General features: G+C 44.0%; 1 protein-coding gene across 1 annotated transcript in view; it reads right to left on the reverse strand.

Moving 5' to 3' along the window:
- Positions 1–1,192: 1,192 nt before the first annotated feature.
- The window catches only part of mapk8ip2 (mitogen-activated protein kinase 8 interacting protein 2), a gene marked incomplete at both ends in the record, with an annotated part of 34,299 nt that continues 16,502 nt past the window's right edge, over positions 1,193–18,989 (reverse strand). The window contains 11 exons of the mRNA XM_084171586.1: positions 1,193–1,265; positions 2,610–2,708; positions 2,828–2,898; positions 3,095–3,217; positions 3,323–3,432; positions 3,634–3,806; positions 4,490–4,565; positions 9,157–9,365; positions 9,607–11,920; positions 12,352–12,555; positions 12,754–13,066. Of these exons, the coding sequence (XP_084027712.1) occupies positions 1,193–1,265; positions 2,610–2,708; positions 2,828–2,898; positions 3,095–3,217; positions 3,323–3,432; positions 3,634–3,806; positions 4,490–4,565; positions 9,157–9,365; positions 9,607–11,920; positions 12,352–12,555; positions 12,754–13,066 (3,765 nt within the window). The remainder of the gene's footprint in view (positions 1,266–2,609; positions 2,709–2,827; positions 2,899–3,094; positions 3,218–3,322; positions 3,433–3,633; positions 3,807–4,489; positions 4,566–9,156; positions 9,366–9,606; positions 11,921–12,351; positions 12,556–12,753; positions 13,067–18,989) is intronic.

The raw sequence follows: 18,989 nt of genomic DNA on the forward strand, positions 1-18,989 counted from the left end.
GTCATCTTGAACTTCTTCCATTTTCTAATAATTGCGGCAACAGTTGTTGCCTTCTCACCAAGCTGCTTGCCTATTGTCCTGTAGCCCATCCCAGCCTTGTGCAGGTCTACAATTTTATCCCTGATGTCCTTACACAGCTCTCTGGTCTTGGCCATTGTGGAGAGGTTGGAGTCTGTTTGATTGAGTGTGTAGACAGGTGTCTTTTATACAGGTAATGAGTTCAAACAGGTACAGTTAATACAGGTAATGAGTGGAGAACAGGAGGGCTTCTTAAAGAAAAACTAAAAGGTCTGTGAGAGCCGGAATTCTTACTGGTTGGTAGGTGATCAAATACTTATGTCATGCAATAAAATGCAAATGAATTAATTAAAAATCATACAATGTGATTTTCTGGATTTTTGTTTTAGATTCCGTCTCTCACAGTTGAAGTGTACCTATGATAAAAATTAGACCTCTACATGCTTTGTAAGTAGGAAAACCTGCAAAATCGGCAGTGTATCAAATACTTTTTCTCTCCACTGTACATAGGTGTTCCTAATGTGTATATTTACAGAACACACTATGTCTTGTACACGATACAGGTGTTAGCTCGGACCAATCACATCACTGTACTCTCCCTCTTCTTCGATCCAATGTCACTATCAGTAGAATAGCAGTTTGTCAATATTGAACAAAAACGTATTTACACCTGAACAAATAATATGCTCCATGTCCTCTTGATTGTTGCTCTGTTTTTGTATCCTAATAGGTCTGTGTTTCTGTGTGTGATTAGTACAGTGTATTACCCTCCTAGCCATGCATTGGAACATGTGAAATATCAGCAGTATGATTATCATTGTTGTTCTTGTTTTTTAAACCAAGGAGGATACATAATATCTAAAATAAGGTGCCAAGACTTATTCCTGTAACTGTATCATAGAAAAAGAAACAGGCAATCCATCTAGAAGATGGAAAATAAACGTACAAACAAATGAATCAATAAATAAGTCAATAAATGAATAAAACACGTCGCATACTGTAGAACTGAAATGAACATTCCAGTTTTAGAGGGATCCTGTATATATGGGGTATTTTACGATGGAGAGCAGAGCCACCAGCAGCCTCTGGTGGTGAGATTGATGAACATACACAAGCAGCAGCAGGAAGAAGAGAAGATGGTTGTCATGGCAACACTTCATATTTCCTGCCTGCTCTACTCCAGGTAGATGTCTTCGGTGGGGCAGGCGTACTCCAGGTGCTCCTGGTAATACTCCTGGAAAGCCCGTCTAGAGAGGGAGACAGAGAACAGAGAACTTAACAAACAGATGTCCGCAATCAAATCATCCAACAATGATGTCTCAGCCAGACTCACATCATGGTTCTAGTCCAAGATGAGCATCAGCTTAGTAAACATTTCCCCATACCATCATTACTGTTCATGTCTGAAGCCTTTCCATCCCCTAACCCTGACTCCCCAGCCCATCCCATCCTGCTCTGCCCTGTTGTATCGACCTTGAACCATGGCCATCTTTAATAATTCAAACCCAGTTTACCTGATTCAGACAAGACAGGACAGGAACTGCAGCCATTATAAACCCCAGCTCACACACACACACTCTCTCTCCCTCTTTTCTCTGTCTCTCACTGAGAGAATGACACTATACTTTGTAATGGATTTTCTTCTCCTCTCCATCATGCCAGCTGAACTAAAGGGCTTGATACTGTAGGTACAGTAGTCTATGGTTTCCACCATTTTTATTCAGACCACAGTTTTTCACATAAGCAGTAATGACCGAGATTGGGAGATAAAGCAGTGCTAAAACATTGTTAGGCTCAACCCCAATACCACCTAATCTATGGATTTCACATGACTGGGCAGGGGCGCAGCCACTTGGGAGCCAGGCCCAGCCAATTAGAATTAGTTTTCCCCTACAAAAGGGCTTTATCGCAGACAGAAATACTCCTCAGTTTCATCAGCTGTCCGGGTGGCTGGTGTCAGATGATCCCACAGGTAAAGAAGCCGGAAGTGGAGGTCCTGGGCTGGCGTGGTTACACGTGGTCTGCGGTTGTGAAGCCGGTTGGACGTACTGACAAATTCTCTAAAACAATGTTGGCTTATGGTAGAGAAATGAACATTACATTCCCTTGCAACAGCTCTGGTGGACATTCCTGCAGTCAGCATGCCAATTGCACGTGACAAAACTGCACCTTTTAGACTGGCTTTTTATTGTCCCCAGCATAAGGTGCACCTGTGTAATGATCATGCGGTTTAATCAGCTTCTTAATATGCCACACCTGTCAGATGGATGGATTATCTTGGCAAAGGAGAAATGCTCACTAACAGGGATATAAAACATTTGTGCACAGAATTTGAGAGAAATAAGGTTTTTGTGCGTATGGAACATTTCTGGGATCGTTTATTTCAGCTCATGAAACATGGGACTAACACTTTACATGTTTCATTTATATTTTTTGCAACTTCAATAAAACAAATAGTATTATGGAGAGGCTCTTCATGCCTAGGTTTACAAGCACAACTTAAAGGGGAATTAGAATCATACTCCAAAGTGTGTCCTAAAGCAGAGATGGGTGTGTGAAAGGGAGACACTGAGGTACTGTGTGTGACTCACCCAACACTCTCGGCCACACGCCGCATTGACTCCTGGGAGACAAAGACGTGGCAGGCGAACCTGTTCAGCATGGGGTGTTTAGTGATGAAGCCAAAGTAGCTGAGGAGAGGGGGGGGGGGGATAAGGGGAAGTGTAAATAAATAAAGTTGAATGATTTACCTTTATTCTTTGGTGTTTTATCGTCTAATGAAATGTATCCTTAACATGCATTTTCATACCAATTGTTTTTGGGATGGCATCCACAGAAAGAGATGTTCTTCATCTGGAAGAAGTGACTACATCTGTCAAACTGGAGAGAGGGAAGGAAAGAGGGGGGGGGGGGGAGATACTCATATTATGTAGTCGTTTCAGCATCCTTTTGAAGGCACTACAGTCGCTTACAAAAATTATGTCCCGGTTTACACTCGTCCCTTACCCTCACCCCCCTTCCCTTCCTTTGCGCCCCTCACTTACACCTCCCCATCTCTCCTCCCTCCATCTCTCACCTCATCCATAGTGTCATATTCGTCCTCCAGGCTCATCACCAGTTTAACCCCTTGTAAACTAATCTCCAGCTCACACAGAGAGGGGGGTCGCACATGGACCGTCCGCTTCCGCGCTATCGCAATCTGACAAAGAGAAAGTTCAATACAGATACACTTTATTAATTGAACAATGTCTCATTCTATGACCTGTTAGTTCACCCAACCCAGAGTGGTGTGTTTCCTGTTTACCTTCTGCATGGCGGCACAGAGAATGCCATTGCCTTGGTGATAGGGCACCTCCACAGAACCCAGGAACTGAACGCTGAAACTGTCCATCCAGGCTGGGTTCCTCTTCACTCCTACAGGAAGTACACACACAGGAGGTGACATCAGACTGGAGGCATTTATGTTCTGTCTATTTTATCTTATTGACATTCAGGTTATGTGTCTCCAGAGATGACATACAGTCAACACTTGACATACTCAGTATAGAAAGGGAGCTTTCCAGTAGAACTGTGCTCCTACCAGACATGAATATATGGTGTCTGTCTATCACTCACCCATTATCTCCTTGGACTGCCCTATGACCTCATGGGCGTAGAAGGCAGGGAATATCCCCCTCTCTCCCGTCCGCATGTTGTAGCCTCTGTACCAGTAGTCATCCTCCTCCTCCTCGACATACAGAGGGTCGTCCACATCCAGCTCCAACTCATCCACATGTCTGGGGATAAACCTGTAGGGGACAGGAGACAGAGGTCAGAGGGTAGAGATACACACACGTTATTGGGTTTTAGTGAGGAGGAAGCAGCATCTGTCTTGGTATCAGGTGACTCCCCGAGGAGAGGCTGTTAGCTGAAGAAACAGCAGAGACACACTTAGGGATAGAGGGAGGAGGAGGGGAGAGAAGAGGGAGGGCAGTAGGAAGGGTTGAAAGGGAAGGGGGAGTGGATGTGCTTAATGATTTAGGTTTATAAAGGTTAGGGAGAGAGGAATGATTCCGTTACTGAGGAAGGGGGAGACAGTGGGCACACACACACAGTGAGGCCCAGGTGGTGGCAGGCTGGTGTGAGTATAGCTGTTCCCCCCCGCAATGTCACTAGGGTCATGACACCTGCCCCCCTCCCTCTCTCTCCTTTCCTCTCTTCCTCCCTCCATCTCTTCTTCCCTCCCTCTCTCCAGACCACTGGTGATTCACCAGAGTCACGTCTCATACTGCACACAACCATCCTTTGTCCCATATCACCTACAATCCATAGTGCATGTGTGGGACTAAGAACAAAGAGTCAAACAGATAAGATAAGAGATTATAATATGTTCTCTTGCAATGACAACATTACAATAATCATACGTTTTTGTCTGATCATGTTTACATAACACAGTATGTCTGTAAATGATGTTCTGAATGCTATGACTCACCTGTAGACAGCCCTGTGTGTCTGGTCCCTCTCCTCTCCGTTGATGGTACAGGAGAACAGCCCAAACGACTCTGTACCTGCACAGGTAAACACAAACAGTGAGAACACTGATACACATGTTTGGAGGGACATTAATGTAACCCATAGGACCGCTCTAAATAAAATCTATATGAATGATAACTGCATCTCTCAAAATAACTCATTATGATGAAATTCTTCTTTTTTCCATTTGTAATAGGCGCTTAATTATGTAGACGATCCTTCAGTGATATTTTATTATGCTGCAGCTTGGGAGAGCTAACATAGATACTCTGGATTCAGTAAATGAGAGTCAAAATAAAAATATAACCCAAGTATAAGCTTTTTTTAGCCACAGCAATACTTGATCAATGTTTGACTACAGTTATTTTAGGCTTTGTTCTATTTTGTATAGTTGCTACACTAAGTTAGATGCTGATGGTTATTTAGAAGTTAGTTAGTGTGTAGCCTACACTGAAAAAAAAAGGTTTTTACAGTGCCTTCAGAAAGTATTCACACCCATTGACTTTTTCCACATTTCATTGTGTTACAATGTGGGACTAAAATTGATTTAATTGTCATTTTTTTGTCAACGATCTGCACAAAATACTCTAAACATCAAAAGAGGAAGAAAAAAAAAATATATAGTACCAGTCAAAAGTTTTCTACATTGTAGAATAATAGTGAAGACATTAAAACTATGAAAGAACACATGGAATCATGTAGTAACCAAAAAAGTGTTAAACAAATCAAAATATATTTTATATTTGAGATTCTTCAAAGTAGCCACCCTTTGCCTTGATGACAGCTTTGCACACTCTTGGCATTCTCTCAACCAGCTTCATGAGGAATGCTTTTCCAACAGTCTTGAAGGAGTTCCCACATATGTTGAGCACTTGTTGGCTGCTTTTCCTTCACTCTGCGGTCCAGCTCATCCCAAACCATCTCAATTGGGTTGAGGTCGGGTGATTGTGGAGGACAGGTAATCTGATGCAGCACTCCATCACTCTCCTTCTTGGTCAAATAGCCCTTACACAGCCTGGAGGTGTGTTTTGGGTCATTGTCCTGTTGAAAAACAAATGATAATCCCACTAAGCGCAAACCAGATTGGATGGCGTATCGCTGCAGAATGCTGTGGTAGCCACGCTGGTTAAGTGTGCCTTGAATTCTAAATAAATCACAGACAGTGTCACCAGCAAAGCACCCCCCACACATCACACCTCCTCCTCCATGCTTCACGGTGGGAACCACATATGTGGAGATCATCCGTTCACCTACTCTACATCTCACAAAGACACGGCAGTTGGAACCAAAAATCTCAAATTAGGACTCATCAGACCAAAGGACAGATTTCCACCGGTCTAATGTTCATTGATTGGCCCAAGCAAGTCTCTTCTTCTCATTGGTGTCCTTTAGTAGTGGTTTCTTTGCAGCAATTCGACCACGAAGGCCTGATTCACGCGATCTCCTCTGAACAGTTGATGTTGAGATGTGTCCTTATACTTGAACTCTGTGAAGCATTTATTTGGGCTGCAATCTGAGGTGCAGTTAACTCTAATGAACTTATCCTCTGCAGAGGTAACTCTGGGTCTTCCTTTCCTGTAGCGCTTGGTGGTTTTTGCGACTGCACTTGAAGAAACTTTCAAAGTTCTTGACATTTTCCGGATTTACTGACCTTCATGTCTTAAAGTAATGATGGACTGTCGTTTCTCTTTGCCTATTTGAGCTGTTCTTGCCATAATATGGATTTGGTCTTTTACCAAATTGGGCTATCTTCTGTATACCACCCCTACCTTGTCACAACACAACTGATTGGCTCAAACGCATTAAGAAGGTAAGAAATTCCACAAATTAACTTTTAACAAAGCACACCTGTTAATTGAAATGTATTCCAGGTGACTACCTCATGAAGCTGGTTGAGAGAATGCCAAGCGTGTGCAAAGCTGTCATCAAGGCAAAGGATGGCTACTTTGAAGAATCTCAAATATAAAATATATTTTGTTTTGATGTCGTCACTATTATTCTACAATGTAGAAAATAGTAAAAATAAAGAAAAACCCTGGAATGAGTAGGTGTGTCCAAACTTTTGACTGGTACTGTATATTATTAGTGGAAAATAAAACACTAATATATTTCAACCCCCTGAATCAATACATGTTAGAATCACCTTTGGCAGTTATTACAGCTGTGAGTCTTTCTGGGTAAGTCTCTAAGAGCTTTGCAAACCTGGATTGTACAATATTTGCCCATTATTCTTTAAGAAATGATTCAAGCTCTGTCAAATTGGTTGTTGATCATTGCTACACAGACATTTTCAAGTCTTGCCATAGATTTGCAATTAGTTTTAAGTCAAAACTGTAACTAGGCCACTCAGGAACATTCAATGACACAGCAAATTAAGACTGTAAATAGTTAAATGAACACTCAGTGGTATACAATAGGGTTTCCAAAACTCAGTCCTGGGGTCCCCCCTGAACTTACGTTTTGGTTTTGCCCTAGCACTACACATCTGATTCAAATAACCAACTCTTTATCAAGCTTTGTTTATTTGAATTAGCTGTGTAGTGCTAAGGCAAAAACCAAAACGTGCACCCATGGGTGCTCCAGGACTGAGTTTGGGGAACCCTGGTGTACAGTGTTGCCATTAATATCCTGAGTTGAACCAAAACCAGACCAATCATTATCATATTTCCCAGCATGCTCTATCGCAGGTTGATTTTTAGAACTGTTTGTTTCAATATCTTTGTTGTTACATGTACATTGATTAATTTAATAATATGCTACTCAAATACAAATAACATAATTTTTCTATACTAATCCAATCTGTTACTTGGACTTATTGCATCAGTTACTGAAAGAGTTGTTTCAGTTTAGATCCTTTAAGTAGCCTCATACACTGTAAGTGTGTAAGTTGCACTCAAAGTCAATGAAAAGTAATTATTACTTAAAATGTCGTACTGATTAAGAACAAAATGAGAAGCCACATCAACTATTTTTTTTTAAAGTTATGATTTTTTGGGAATCTGTGTTTTTGCATGTACATTGAGTGATTGATTAATCTTGTGCTACACAAAGATTAAATAACATACACTTTTCTAAACTAATCCAAATCAGTTAGTTTGATTTTTTTCACCCATTACTGAAATGTATGTTCCAGTTTAAATGGCTTAGGTAGTCTCCTAACCCCGTCAGTCATTATGAATGCAGGTTGCAGGTGAATAAAAATTCCAACTGTTGGATATCCTACCTCTGGCTGGATTCCAATAGGAGTTACACATCACTTTGCAAGCCAGCATAACGTGATTTGCAGGTAGGATTGCAACATTCTGGTACATTTCCCAGGTTTTCCAGAAATCCCAGTTGGAAGATTCATGGAAATCCTTCAACCAGGATTTTTTGAAAATCTAGGAATTTTTTGAAAGTTACTGGAATTTTGCTAGGCCTCAAAATAAGGCCTTATGAGATATGTAAATGTATTGTCATAAAGAGTTTAATTGTAATGATAACATTCGCCTACGAACTCAATTGCATAAGGCCACAGGACTGAAAAAAAAATGAATTCAATAACCATGTCTCTGTCACTAACAAATACAGTCATGGGTAGTATCTCTACCATTCATGCGAAAAGGCAAGGCACACTGGGAAATTATATTAGAGGTGTGGCTTAGTGGGGGCGTTACTAAAATGTTTCAAGCTGATACAACTCAAATCATGACCCTCTACAGCCCTCAAACTCAACTCTGGACCTCGAAGCCATTTCCACTGCATTTTTTTCATTGTTCCCTTCTAAATAGGGACTGATTTAGACCTGGGACATGAGGTGGGTGCAACAGAGGTGCGTAGAACAGAAAACGAGCAGGCTCCGGACCTCGTAGGGTTGAATACCCCTGCCCTACAGGGTCGCAGTGACTATATCGGTTTGAGTAAGGACTACAAAATCACTTTAAGTAACTGTACTCAGATATTTTAAGTGAAATGGGTTTCCTCAAAAGTTGAGTAATGACAGAACATTGGGGTTTACAGTGTATCTTAGTCTTCCCAACCCTGGCAGTCATTCTGAACGCAGGTTGCAGGTGAATAAAAATTCAAAATGTTGGATATCCTACCTCTGGCTGGATTCCAATAGGAGTTACACATCACTTTGCAAGCCAGCATGTGACTTGCATGGCCTGTAAATCCTGAGTTTCAGGCCACTGTGTTAGGGTAAAACTAGGCCTTATGAAATATGTATTTTATAGAAAAATGTAATGATAACATTTTCAGTTAGGATTTTACTTTGTACAGGCCACAGGACTGAGCATGAACGAATACAACAACCATGTCTATGTCACTAACAAGTCAGGGGTGGTACTTGTAACTCTAATATTAACTCAAAAGGCACCCTGGGCTCAACAGAAAACACCCAAAATAAAACCTTTATTAATGCAGTTCCACAAAGAACCATAAACTTTATTTTTTTACCTTTTATCATGGTTCCTTGTGGAATCAATAATGGTTCTTTGGCGCTCTTGAGTTTTGTATGGTTCTTCAAATAACCATCCCATTTAAGGTTGTTCAGAGAACCTAAAATGGTTCCCCTATGGCATCGCTCTGAAGAATATTATTTGGTTCCAACTGGAACCTGTATTTTTCAGAGTGTAGGCTACTTACTGGAGGATCGTGAGGTGCTGTTGACAAACACGTTGAGGAACTTCTTGGAAAAGTGCATGTCAGCCTCAGGTGAGGAGTCTTCTGACGAGCTGAGGAGATCTGTCCGCACTCCTCCGTTCCGCCGGCCGTACCCCACCTCCCCCGTCCCCAGAGGGTCATCATCACACAGCGTAGACAGCTCACTGTCATCACTCAGCACAGAGGTACATCTTGGAGGGACACGGTTCACACAGGTTAGTCATAATAGCTTAAGAGAAGAAGACAACATAAAAGCATCTATAATACACTATAAAGTTGACTCCTGATAAATCAGCTTGGGACCGTTGTGACAGCATGGACTAAACAGGAGTAATTAAACAACTTGATGTACATTACTTTTAAATTGCCAATAGAATGAAATTCAACTAAACCCTTCCACAATAAAGGTGGGCCCTTTCTCCACGTAAGTACCTCCTGAGGCTGACCAGCTCAAGTGTAGTGTTCTCATCCACTACCAGAGTGTACTTCATGGAGTCGTACGCCAGACCATCATCATCCGGCTGGGACCGCAGGGGGAGGTCTCTCTCACACAGGGGGAATTCCTTCTCCAACAGGGGGAGGTCCCGGACACTCTCGTCGATGGGTGGAGCGCTATCCAGGTACTGGTGGCTGCCACCATAGGATGACTGCTTCCTCAGGCAGCTCAGGAACGGGGAGGAGTCTCCCTCTTCCTCCTCCTCCTCATCATTGTCAGTGGAGTAGGTGAGGCTGAAGCATTGGTTGGTCCGGGCCGTGGGGATGTCCAGGGTCATGCTGTGTTTGACCGTGGTGATGCGTTCCAGGGAGGCCGGAGAGCGTCCAGTGGGCTTGGCCTCAGTCTCGCGGCCCTCGTCCTTGTCACTCGCCACGCTCTCACTCAGACTGGGAGAGTCCAGCTCCTTCCTCCCCTCCAGCATCATCAGGTCGTTATCGGGCTCCACAGTATCATCATCATCATCCTCTTCTTCATCCTTCCTCTTGGTGTTTTTGCCTGATTTAGGGCTGGTGATTTCTTTCTCCGAGGCCTGAGTGTGATTATTGTCTGTGGATACCCTGTTGCCATAGCGCTCCACGATCACCGGTCTGATGGTGTCAGCTGTGGGATTGCTCTTGTACAGACAGGGGCCAAATCTATCGTTGGCTTTCCCTGTATTCCATTTGGGTGGCTCTGCACTCTTCTCCCTCTTCTCTCTCTCCTTCCCCTTGTTCCTCAGACCCTTCCCTTCTTTATACTCTGATCCCTTCGTCACAGATTTCTGCACTTTTTCGCCTGCAGCGTCGGTGAACACGTCTGGCTCGATGTCCGAGGAGGGTGAGATGGTGTCCGAGACAGACACTGACCTCTTGAAACAGTCCTCGGGACAGCTGATTGGATGAGACCCCTCCAAGATCATCTTGTTCACCAGGTTGCTTAGCAACCAGGGTGAGTCTGAATTCTCGCTCAGCTCATCCTCGCTCTCCGACTCAGACTCTCCCTCACTGTTACCGTCGTAGTCGTCAGCGTGAGTGGGTATGAGTCTGGGTCCCACTGGCAGGTAGAAGGAGTGTTTGAAGCTCTCCAGGCTGTGGTCTGATTCTATCTGGAGGAGCATCTGTCTGGAGATGCTGTCCTCACAGCGTGGGGGTGGGGGCAGGGCCTCATCTAGGTCAGCCTGGTGCTCATAGGGCAATTCATCATCATCTACACTCTGTAGGCCCATCAGAGCCTGGCCGTCATCATAGGGCTCTGGGGGCAGGATGGGGGAGTCAGCAGGGGAAGGGGTGGCTATGGTGGGGGAGGGTATTGGTGAAGGTGAGGGTAAGGGTGAGCCCTCTTTGATGGAGTCTGGCTGGCCAAGGAGGAGCGAAACCTTCATTCCCACAATGCCGCTGTCCTGTTCTAACTCGGTGTCTGGGTCCAGTTCCTGGTCAGAGGTGGGTGAGCTGGCCTCCTCTATGGAGTTGGTGAGGTGGGAGGAGCGTCCACTACTACTGTCATCACTGGTCATGTCCAGCTCTGTCTCTGAGATGGAGGAGATCATGTTGGAGACCAGAGGTCCTCCGCAGGCGAACGCTGCATCCAGCTCCCCCTCGATGTCTGACTCTGACCCAGGAGAGCTCAGGTCATGCTCTTGGTCTGAGGCGGCGTAGCACCGCTTGGCGTTCATGTCAGCGATGCCCGGGTCAGAGGACGGAGAGGTGGAGTGGTTGACCTCCTCATTGGCTGCAGCTGGATGCTCGCTCTGATCAGTGCTTCGGGATTGGTCAAGAACATCGGAGCGGCTTGATGACATGTAGCTGGAGAAAGAAGCCAGCTCACAGGGCTCGATGGAGGGGAACTCAACGTAGACTGAGCTCTGGTTCTCCTTCCCCACAATGTCATAGGTCTCCTTACACATGAACTCTACGTCAAAATCTTTCTCCAGCTCCTCATCTGACAGAGGGGTGTCAGCGCCATCATTCCCCCCAATGGGAGCAGTGGAGGACAGGCATCGGCTGGTCCCGTCTTGGTTGTTTTCCAGTTCCGGGTCCAGGCCTGACTCAGTGGTGACCGTGTAGGTGTCAGTGGCACGTCGCTGGGTGGACATGCAGGACCGTGAACGTTTGTGGTTGTGGTCGGCGTTGTTGATGTCGTGGTCGACCTCAGTGTCAGAGCACTGGGAGTGGTCATCCAGGGATGAAACTCTGGAGGTCAGAGTTGAAGGGTCGGCTGAGGAGTTAATGACCTCATCAGAGCCCAGGTGAGACTTGTGTTGACCGAAGGAGCCTGTTGGAGAGAGGGAGAGTGAGAGGAGAGGGCATAGAGGGGGAAGAGAAAAAGGGGAGATAAATGAAGAGAGATGATAGAGGGTGAGGGAGATGAGAAAAAAAGAGAGATTAGAATTGATCATGAGAACTTTATTGCAATGGCCGCTTTAAACCAGAAGTCACCAGGGTGGGGATGGCAGTGAGGGGAGCAGTAGATAAACAGACCTATCTAAACTATCCTCTGTGTTGGGCCCAAACACTCAATAACAAATCCATTCTCACCCATTGGACTTCGAACTTTTGGTGTCAAAATGGAGCCCATTCTTTAGAATCCCAAACTATGTTTGCCAAAGTCTGTATCTATAGCCCTAGGACAGGACGACTACACTTTTACATCACGTCACTAGATGTTTATGGGGGATGACTTCTGGCGGCCATTTTGTTTGCTACCGTATTTGGGCTTCTCCCGTCTATTTCCCTCCATGTCGCAGAGGAGGGGTCTGCGAGGGTACTCGGGGTGGCCACCCTCTCCTGCCTGTTTGGGGAGAGTACCTTTGCTCTGGTACCCTTGGGCCTGGGGGGCTGGTTGGGAAGGGCACTGGCCCGTCATGTGACTCCCATGCTCCAGACAAGAGTGGGTTGGAGACAGACGGCCTGCACGCAAAGGACAACATGCTACTGTAACATTTAAAGACACAGCATCTAAACACAATCCTAGGTAGATAAATTATCGTACAAACATTTGTAGAAAAAAAGTTTCCTTAGAAAGCTAGGGCATTTGAGAGGAAACAAGCTGCTAGGTGTTGGCAGTGGTTTATTATTGGGTAAGTAATAAGACAGCACAGTATTCACCTTGTGAGATGGGCTTGCGTAGAGAGTGCTGCCAGCTGCCCTTCTTTGGAGAAAGACTGCCGTTGTTGTTCAATGCGTCCTGAGAGAGAGAGAGAGTGGTGGTGAGGTTGAGGGTGGTGGGCCGGCTCTTCAGCGTGCCCAGGGTAGGGGAAGGAGGAAGGGAAGTGGAGGGGGAGGGGGGACCGTCAGGGTCCACCTCGTCTTCATCCTCCTCTTCCTCATCCTCGTCATCGATCATCTCAAACTCCTGGAAGTCGTCCTGGAAGGAGCAGACCGGGTGGTGCATATCACTCTTCTCCAGAATCATACAATCCTGACAGAGAGAGGATCGGAAGGGAGGGGGAGAGAGAATGAGTGACTGGCGGTACGGCATTGATTGCTTTAACAATATTTTAACACTGTGAGCCACTGAAATGTAATGCTGTCAGCAATTCTCAAATGCTAGTATGAGAGAGAAGTGGATCGATGATGCCTCTCAGGTTTCAGCTGGTTTACAGGAAAATTCAATTTAAATTAGATTCAGATGTGTTTGTCTGTCTGTGTGTGTGTCTGTGTGTGTGTGTGTGTGTGTGTGTGTGTGTGTGTGTGTGTGTGCATGTGCATGTTTTTCTCCAGGCTAAAAGCACTCAGCACATATTTGTACTTTATATCTTTGTACACGCAAAAAGTGTGGAAAGAGTCCCTGTACCATTCAGTATCACAGTCTCCAAGTGACAAGGTAGTGGAAACAATTATAGATGATATCTTTATTTATTGTCATAGTTGCTACAATGTGAATAGACAAGTTGTTACATCACTCACTATAATCAATGCAACACTATATTGCTTTTGACAGAGAACACTGGATTGAATATATTCTAGCTATCCACTTTGCATTTGAACAGCACAGCACTTTCCTCATCTCTCTTTCCCTCCTGTCTCTCTCAGCATCAAAGCCAACCTTCTTATTCACTTCACACAGGACTGCTGATGCCTGCTAAACCTTAACACCAGAGAAACTAAAATCAACAGTCAATCTATAACCATGGGGAAATCTAGGAGATACATGTGACAGATACAGCACAGTTTCTCAGAGGAAGTCAATGACATAGCCTACTGTACAAGAGACATTTCACATCTTTTATGGGGGTTGATCGATTGCTTTTTATTAGTATTAAAAAGTATATTATTTTTGATCACGTGTATATCATCTATTAATCTTATAGTCATACTTATAGTGTTGTGTATTAATGATATCATAATGTACTCATAACAGTATTACTCCATAGTGGACTTTTAAACGTTGACATTTTAAACACTTATCTACAGTAAAACATCACCAGATCAATAAGAATGTCTACATTGAATCAATAATGACTACATTCTGCTCCTTGATGGCAGTGGCGATAGTGGACAGCTATAAATAGGAGTGTGTGTGTGTCTTTGAGGAGCCTAGAGGCTCAATACACAACACTATAAGTATGACTATAAGATTAATAGATGATATACACGTGATCAAAAATAATATACTTTTTAATACTAATAAAAAGCAATCGATTAACCCCCATAAAATATGTGAAATGTCTCTTGTACAGTAGGCTGTGTCATTGACTTCCTCTGAGAAACTGTGCTGTATCTGTCACATGTATCTCCTAGATTTCCGGATGGATGGATGAATGAATGAATGAATGAATGAATGAATGAATGAATGAATTAATGAATGATAGATAGAAAAGGATGCACTGTGAGTGCATTAAGGGGGACAGGTCACTAGGGGGAGATTATATTCCTTCTCAGCCTAGCTCACCTTCAAAATAGCAAGCAGCACCACTTTCCCATTTTGAAGGGATATTTTAGCTTAAAGGATGCACATCACAGCTAGTGATTTATGCCTGGGTCTGACTCAAGGGACTGAGTATCCTGTCTGCTCCCAACAGACTGAATTCACTTTCTCTCACTCTCTCTTTCATTCATTAACTCTGTCTTTCTCTCTAATAATTTCTCTCTGGTTCTACTCCCAAAGATTGATAGATACCAACATGAGAATGACCCATTTGCTTCCACCCAACCAGGCTTTCACAGATTCATTATAAGGGGCAAACAGAGGAGGGAAGACCACTCAGTCTCATTTCGAGCTCGTCTGTAGCTCATATCTAACTCCCAGACACAGACAGACATAGCCAGGTCACAAGACAGCAGGGAAAAATGCAGAAACTGTATGACTCAGGAATAACCTCCCTTCTTTTCTGAAACATTATGGGAAATGTAGGCCAATGTTCTCTCCTCTCAATCTGCATAGGGATGACTGTGAGGACATTTTTATCTGTGAGAGTACCCAAGTTAGTAAAAATCATCATCAGCATTATATTCAGAATGTCAACAATAGGAATTACAGATAATTGGAATTGCTTCTTTATGTGTGATGGGGAAATGAACCATTCTTAGGTTGATTATGTATGTACAGTGAGGGAAAAAAATATTTGATCCCCTGCTGATTTTGTACGTTTGCCCACTGACAAAGACATGATAAGTCTATAATTTTTATGGTAGGTTTATTTGAACAGTGAGAGACAGAATAAATTAAAAAAATCCAGAAAAACGCATGTCAAAAATGTTATAAATTGATTTGCATTTTAAATGAGGGAAATAAGTATTTGACCCCTCTGCAAAACATGACTTAGTACTTGGTGGCAAAACCCTTGTTGGCAATCACAGAGGTCAGACAGTTCTTGTAGTTGGCCACCAGGTTAGCACACATCTGAGGAGGGATTTTGTCCCACTCCTCTTTGCAGATCTTCTCCAAGTCATTAAGGTATCGAGGCTGACGTTTGGCAACTCGAACCTTCAGCTCCCAGATTTTCTATGGGATTAAGGTCTGGAGACTGGCTAGGCCACTCCAGGACCTTAATGTGCTTCTTCTTGAGCCACTCCTTTGTTGCCTTGGCCGTGTGTTTTGGGTCATTGTTATGCTGGAATACCCATCCACGACCCATTTTCAATGCCCTGGCTGAGGGAAGGCGGTTCTCACCCAAGATTTGACGGTACATGGCCCCGTCCATCATCCCTTTGATGCGGTGAAGTTGTCCTGTCCCCTTAGCAGAAAAACACCCCCAAAGCATAATGTTTCCACCTCCATGTTTGACGGTGGGGATGGTGTTCTTGGGGTCATAGGCAGCATTCCTCCTCCTCCTCCAAACACGGCGAGTTGAGTTGATGCCAAAGAGCTCGATTTTAGTCTCATCTGACCACAACACTTTCACCCAGTTCTCCTCTGAATCATTCAGATGTTCATTGGCAAACTTCAGACGGGCCTGTATATGTGCTTTCTTGAGCAGGGGGACCTTGCGGGCGCTGCAGGATTTCAGTCCTTCACGGCGTAGTGTGTTACCAATTGTTTTCTTGGTGACTATGGTCTCAGCTGCCTTGAGATCATTGACAAGATCCTCCCGTGTAGTTCTGGGCTGATTCGTCACCTTTCTCATGATCATTGCAACTCCACAAGGTGAGATCTTGCATGGAGCCCCAGGCCGAGGGAGATAGACAGTTCTTTTGTGTTTCTTCCATTTGCGAATAACCGCACCAACTGTAGTCACCTTCTCACCAAGCTGCTTGGCGATGGTCTTGTAGCCCATTCCAGCCTTGTGTAGGTCTACAATCTTGTCCCTGACATCCTTGGAGAGCTCTTTGGTCTTGGCCATGGTGGAGAGTTTGGAATCTGATTGATTGATTGCTTCTGTGGACAGGTGTGATTGAGAGGGGGTCAAATACTTATTTCCCTCATTAAAATGCAAATCAATTCATAACATTTTTGACATGCGTTTTTCTGGATTTTTGTTGTTGTTATTCTGTCTCTCACTGTTCAAATAAACCTACCATTAAAATTATAGACTGATCATTTCTTTGTCAGTGGGCAAACGTACAAAACCAGCAGGGGATCAAATACTTTTTTCCCTCACTGTATGTATGTCTGTATGTCTGTATGTCTGTATGTCTGTATGTCTGTATGTCTGTATGTCTGTATGTCTGTATGTCTGTATGTCTGTATGTCTGTCTGTCTGTCTGTATGTATGTATGTATGTATGTATGTATCGCAGCTTACTACAGTTCAACCAAGTGAAAAAACATAATTACACACATGAAAACATCTATGTTTTCCTCCTTCTGATAGCATTCTGGGATAACTTCAAAAATACATTAGTAACTGCAGCAGTTTCCACCAATAGCATGGAGGGAGGCATGGGTTTATGTTGTAGACAAATTATGACATTTTAAAGCATTCAAATCTTCTCTCAAATGAAATGCCATTTCTGGTATATTAAGAAATCAGATGATTGAAGACTCATATCTCTGCTCCTGACATAATCAGGTTAAGTCCGTTTATGATGGTGTGTGTGTGGTGTGTGTGTATATATGTATATGTGTGTGTGTGTGTGTGTGTGTGTGTGTAAATCAAAGAGAGCAAATCCTAATCTTGAAAGGGGTATGCAGATTAGGAAGTGAACAACAAATGGTTATTAATCAAAGATGGGGATTGGGCAGGGGTTAATCCCACAGTTCTGATTGGCTGTCAGCCCTGAAGATCAAAGTGCTAAAAGACAACCACCACAAAATGATTTCAGTGCCTTATCACACACATACAAATACAGGCACGTGTGCATACAAACAGAAACCATTTCACTGCGTGATAGAGGCTTAACGGCTGATGATGGCTTAAAACTGACAAATGACAATCACCCAATCAAATACAGAAAACACACATGCGCACAAACACACGCACAAATGCACGCACAACACTCTCCAGCTCTGTTCTTAATCCAGAGTGTCGGTCCGATGTCAGCAGGATTAGTTCCTGTGGGGCTGGGCGACATGGTGGGGGTGGGTTTGATGATGTAACATAACAAAGAGTGACACTGTCTCTGGCATACACCCACACATCTGTGAACTGAGCAGTCAGGGTCTGTTTGTACCGTTGTGTGATCTGCGTTTGAAATATGACATCTCAGATTGCAAGGATAAAAGCGTTTCCCTCGACTTGCTTTCTGAGGACGTAGGCCCGGGTCTTCTCTACACACTCTGTGACAAATTGCTTTGTAGAAAGAACTTTGCATGTGACTGAGAAAATACCTCAATTCCTCTGTTCTTTTGTTGCGGGATTAATGAGGCAGAAGCAAAAACATCCCGCTTGGATATGTGTCATAAGATTAACAGTAGAAACCAATCCCCCTCTCTCCCTCTCTGCATCTATACGCAGTGGGGACGGGAAAGAGGGGAAGAGGAGGAATAGAGGAAGGGGCATGAGGAAGAGAGGAGGGGTTTGGAGGTAGGGAGACGGGAGGATCTCTCTGAACAGTGCTCTGCATAGCAGGGAGGGAAGGAATGAGCAGGCAGGGGGGAGAGAGAGAGAGAGAGAGGTAGAAGGGAATGATGAGCGAGGATGGATGTTGTCTCTGCATAGCAGCAAACTGCACTGGGTCATTCACCCTCTTCTGCAGCCATGGCTCAAAGCCACACACATAAAACATTCACATCCCTCAGGAGAGAGAGGGGGAGACAGAAATAAAGTGAGAGGGAGGGAGGGAGGGAGAGAGAACGGAGAGAGAGAGAATGAGAGAAAGGGGTGTCAGAGAAATAATTAGAGGGAGAACAGAGAGATCGAGAGGAAACAGACCCAGTGCTTCTCCAGTAGTACAGGTCTGTGGATTATCTCCAGAGCTCTGTCACTAAGAGTGGATCTGAGTTGTACATTACAGTACAGTACCATTCATATTCTGCTCTGATGCTGGAACTGATGTTGATAGGATGGAAATGATAGAGTAGGGCTGAGCTTAGTATAAGGTCACTAATGTAATGAGCTCTGGTCACACAGGTATTAACAGCAAGTTACACTGCCGCTTATATAAGAGATGAGCCGAGTAGCACACAAATTGGCAGTTATCACCTCCAATGGCTATACTGGGGAGTCTATCACTCTCTCTCTCTCATATTCAATCTTTCTCGCTCTCACTATACTTGCTGTTAACCACCTAGTTGGAGCAGCAGTCACCCACAGCAACTGTCAATCAAAGCCCTGAGCACCATGTGTTGGCAGAGACACACAGCCACACAAAGAAACCCAAACAGACTGACAGCCAAGTTACTTTTCTTCAAATGTGTAGGAAGACATTTGTTTTCTATCTGTACTATATGAGGAGATTTTAGTTTGCAGCCTTCTGCAAGCTAATCTATTTAATGATGAGAGCAGAATAGCCCCCAGAAAA

This window comes from Coregonus lavaretus (genome assembly GCF_964263955.1).
Source record: "Coregonus lavaretus genome assembly, chromosome: 11".
In the NCBI taxonomy this organism is placed as follows: Eukaryota; Metazoa; Chordata; class Actinopteri; order Salmoniformes; family Salmonidae; genus Coregonus; species Coregonus lavaretus.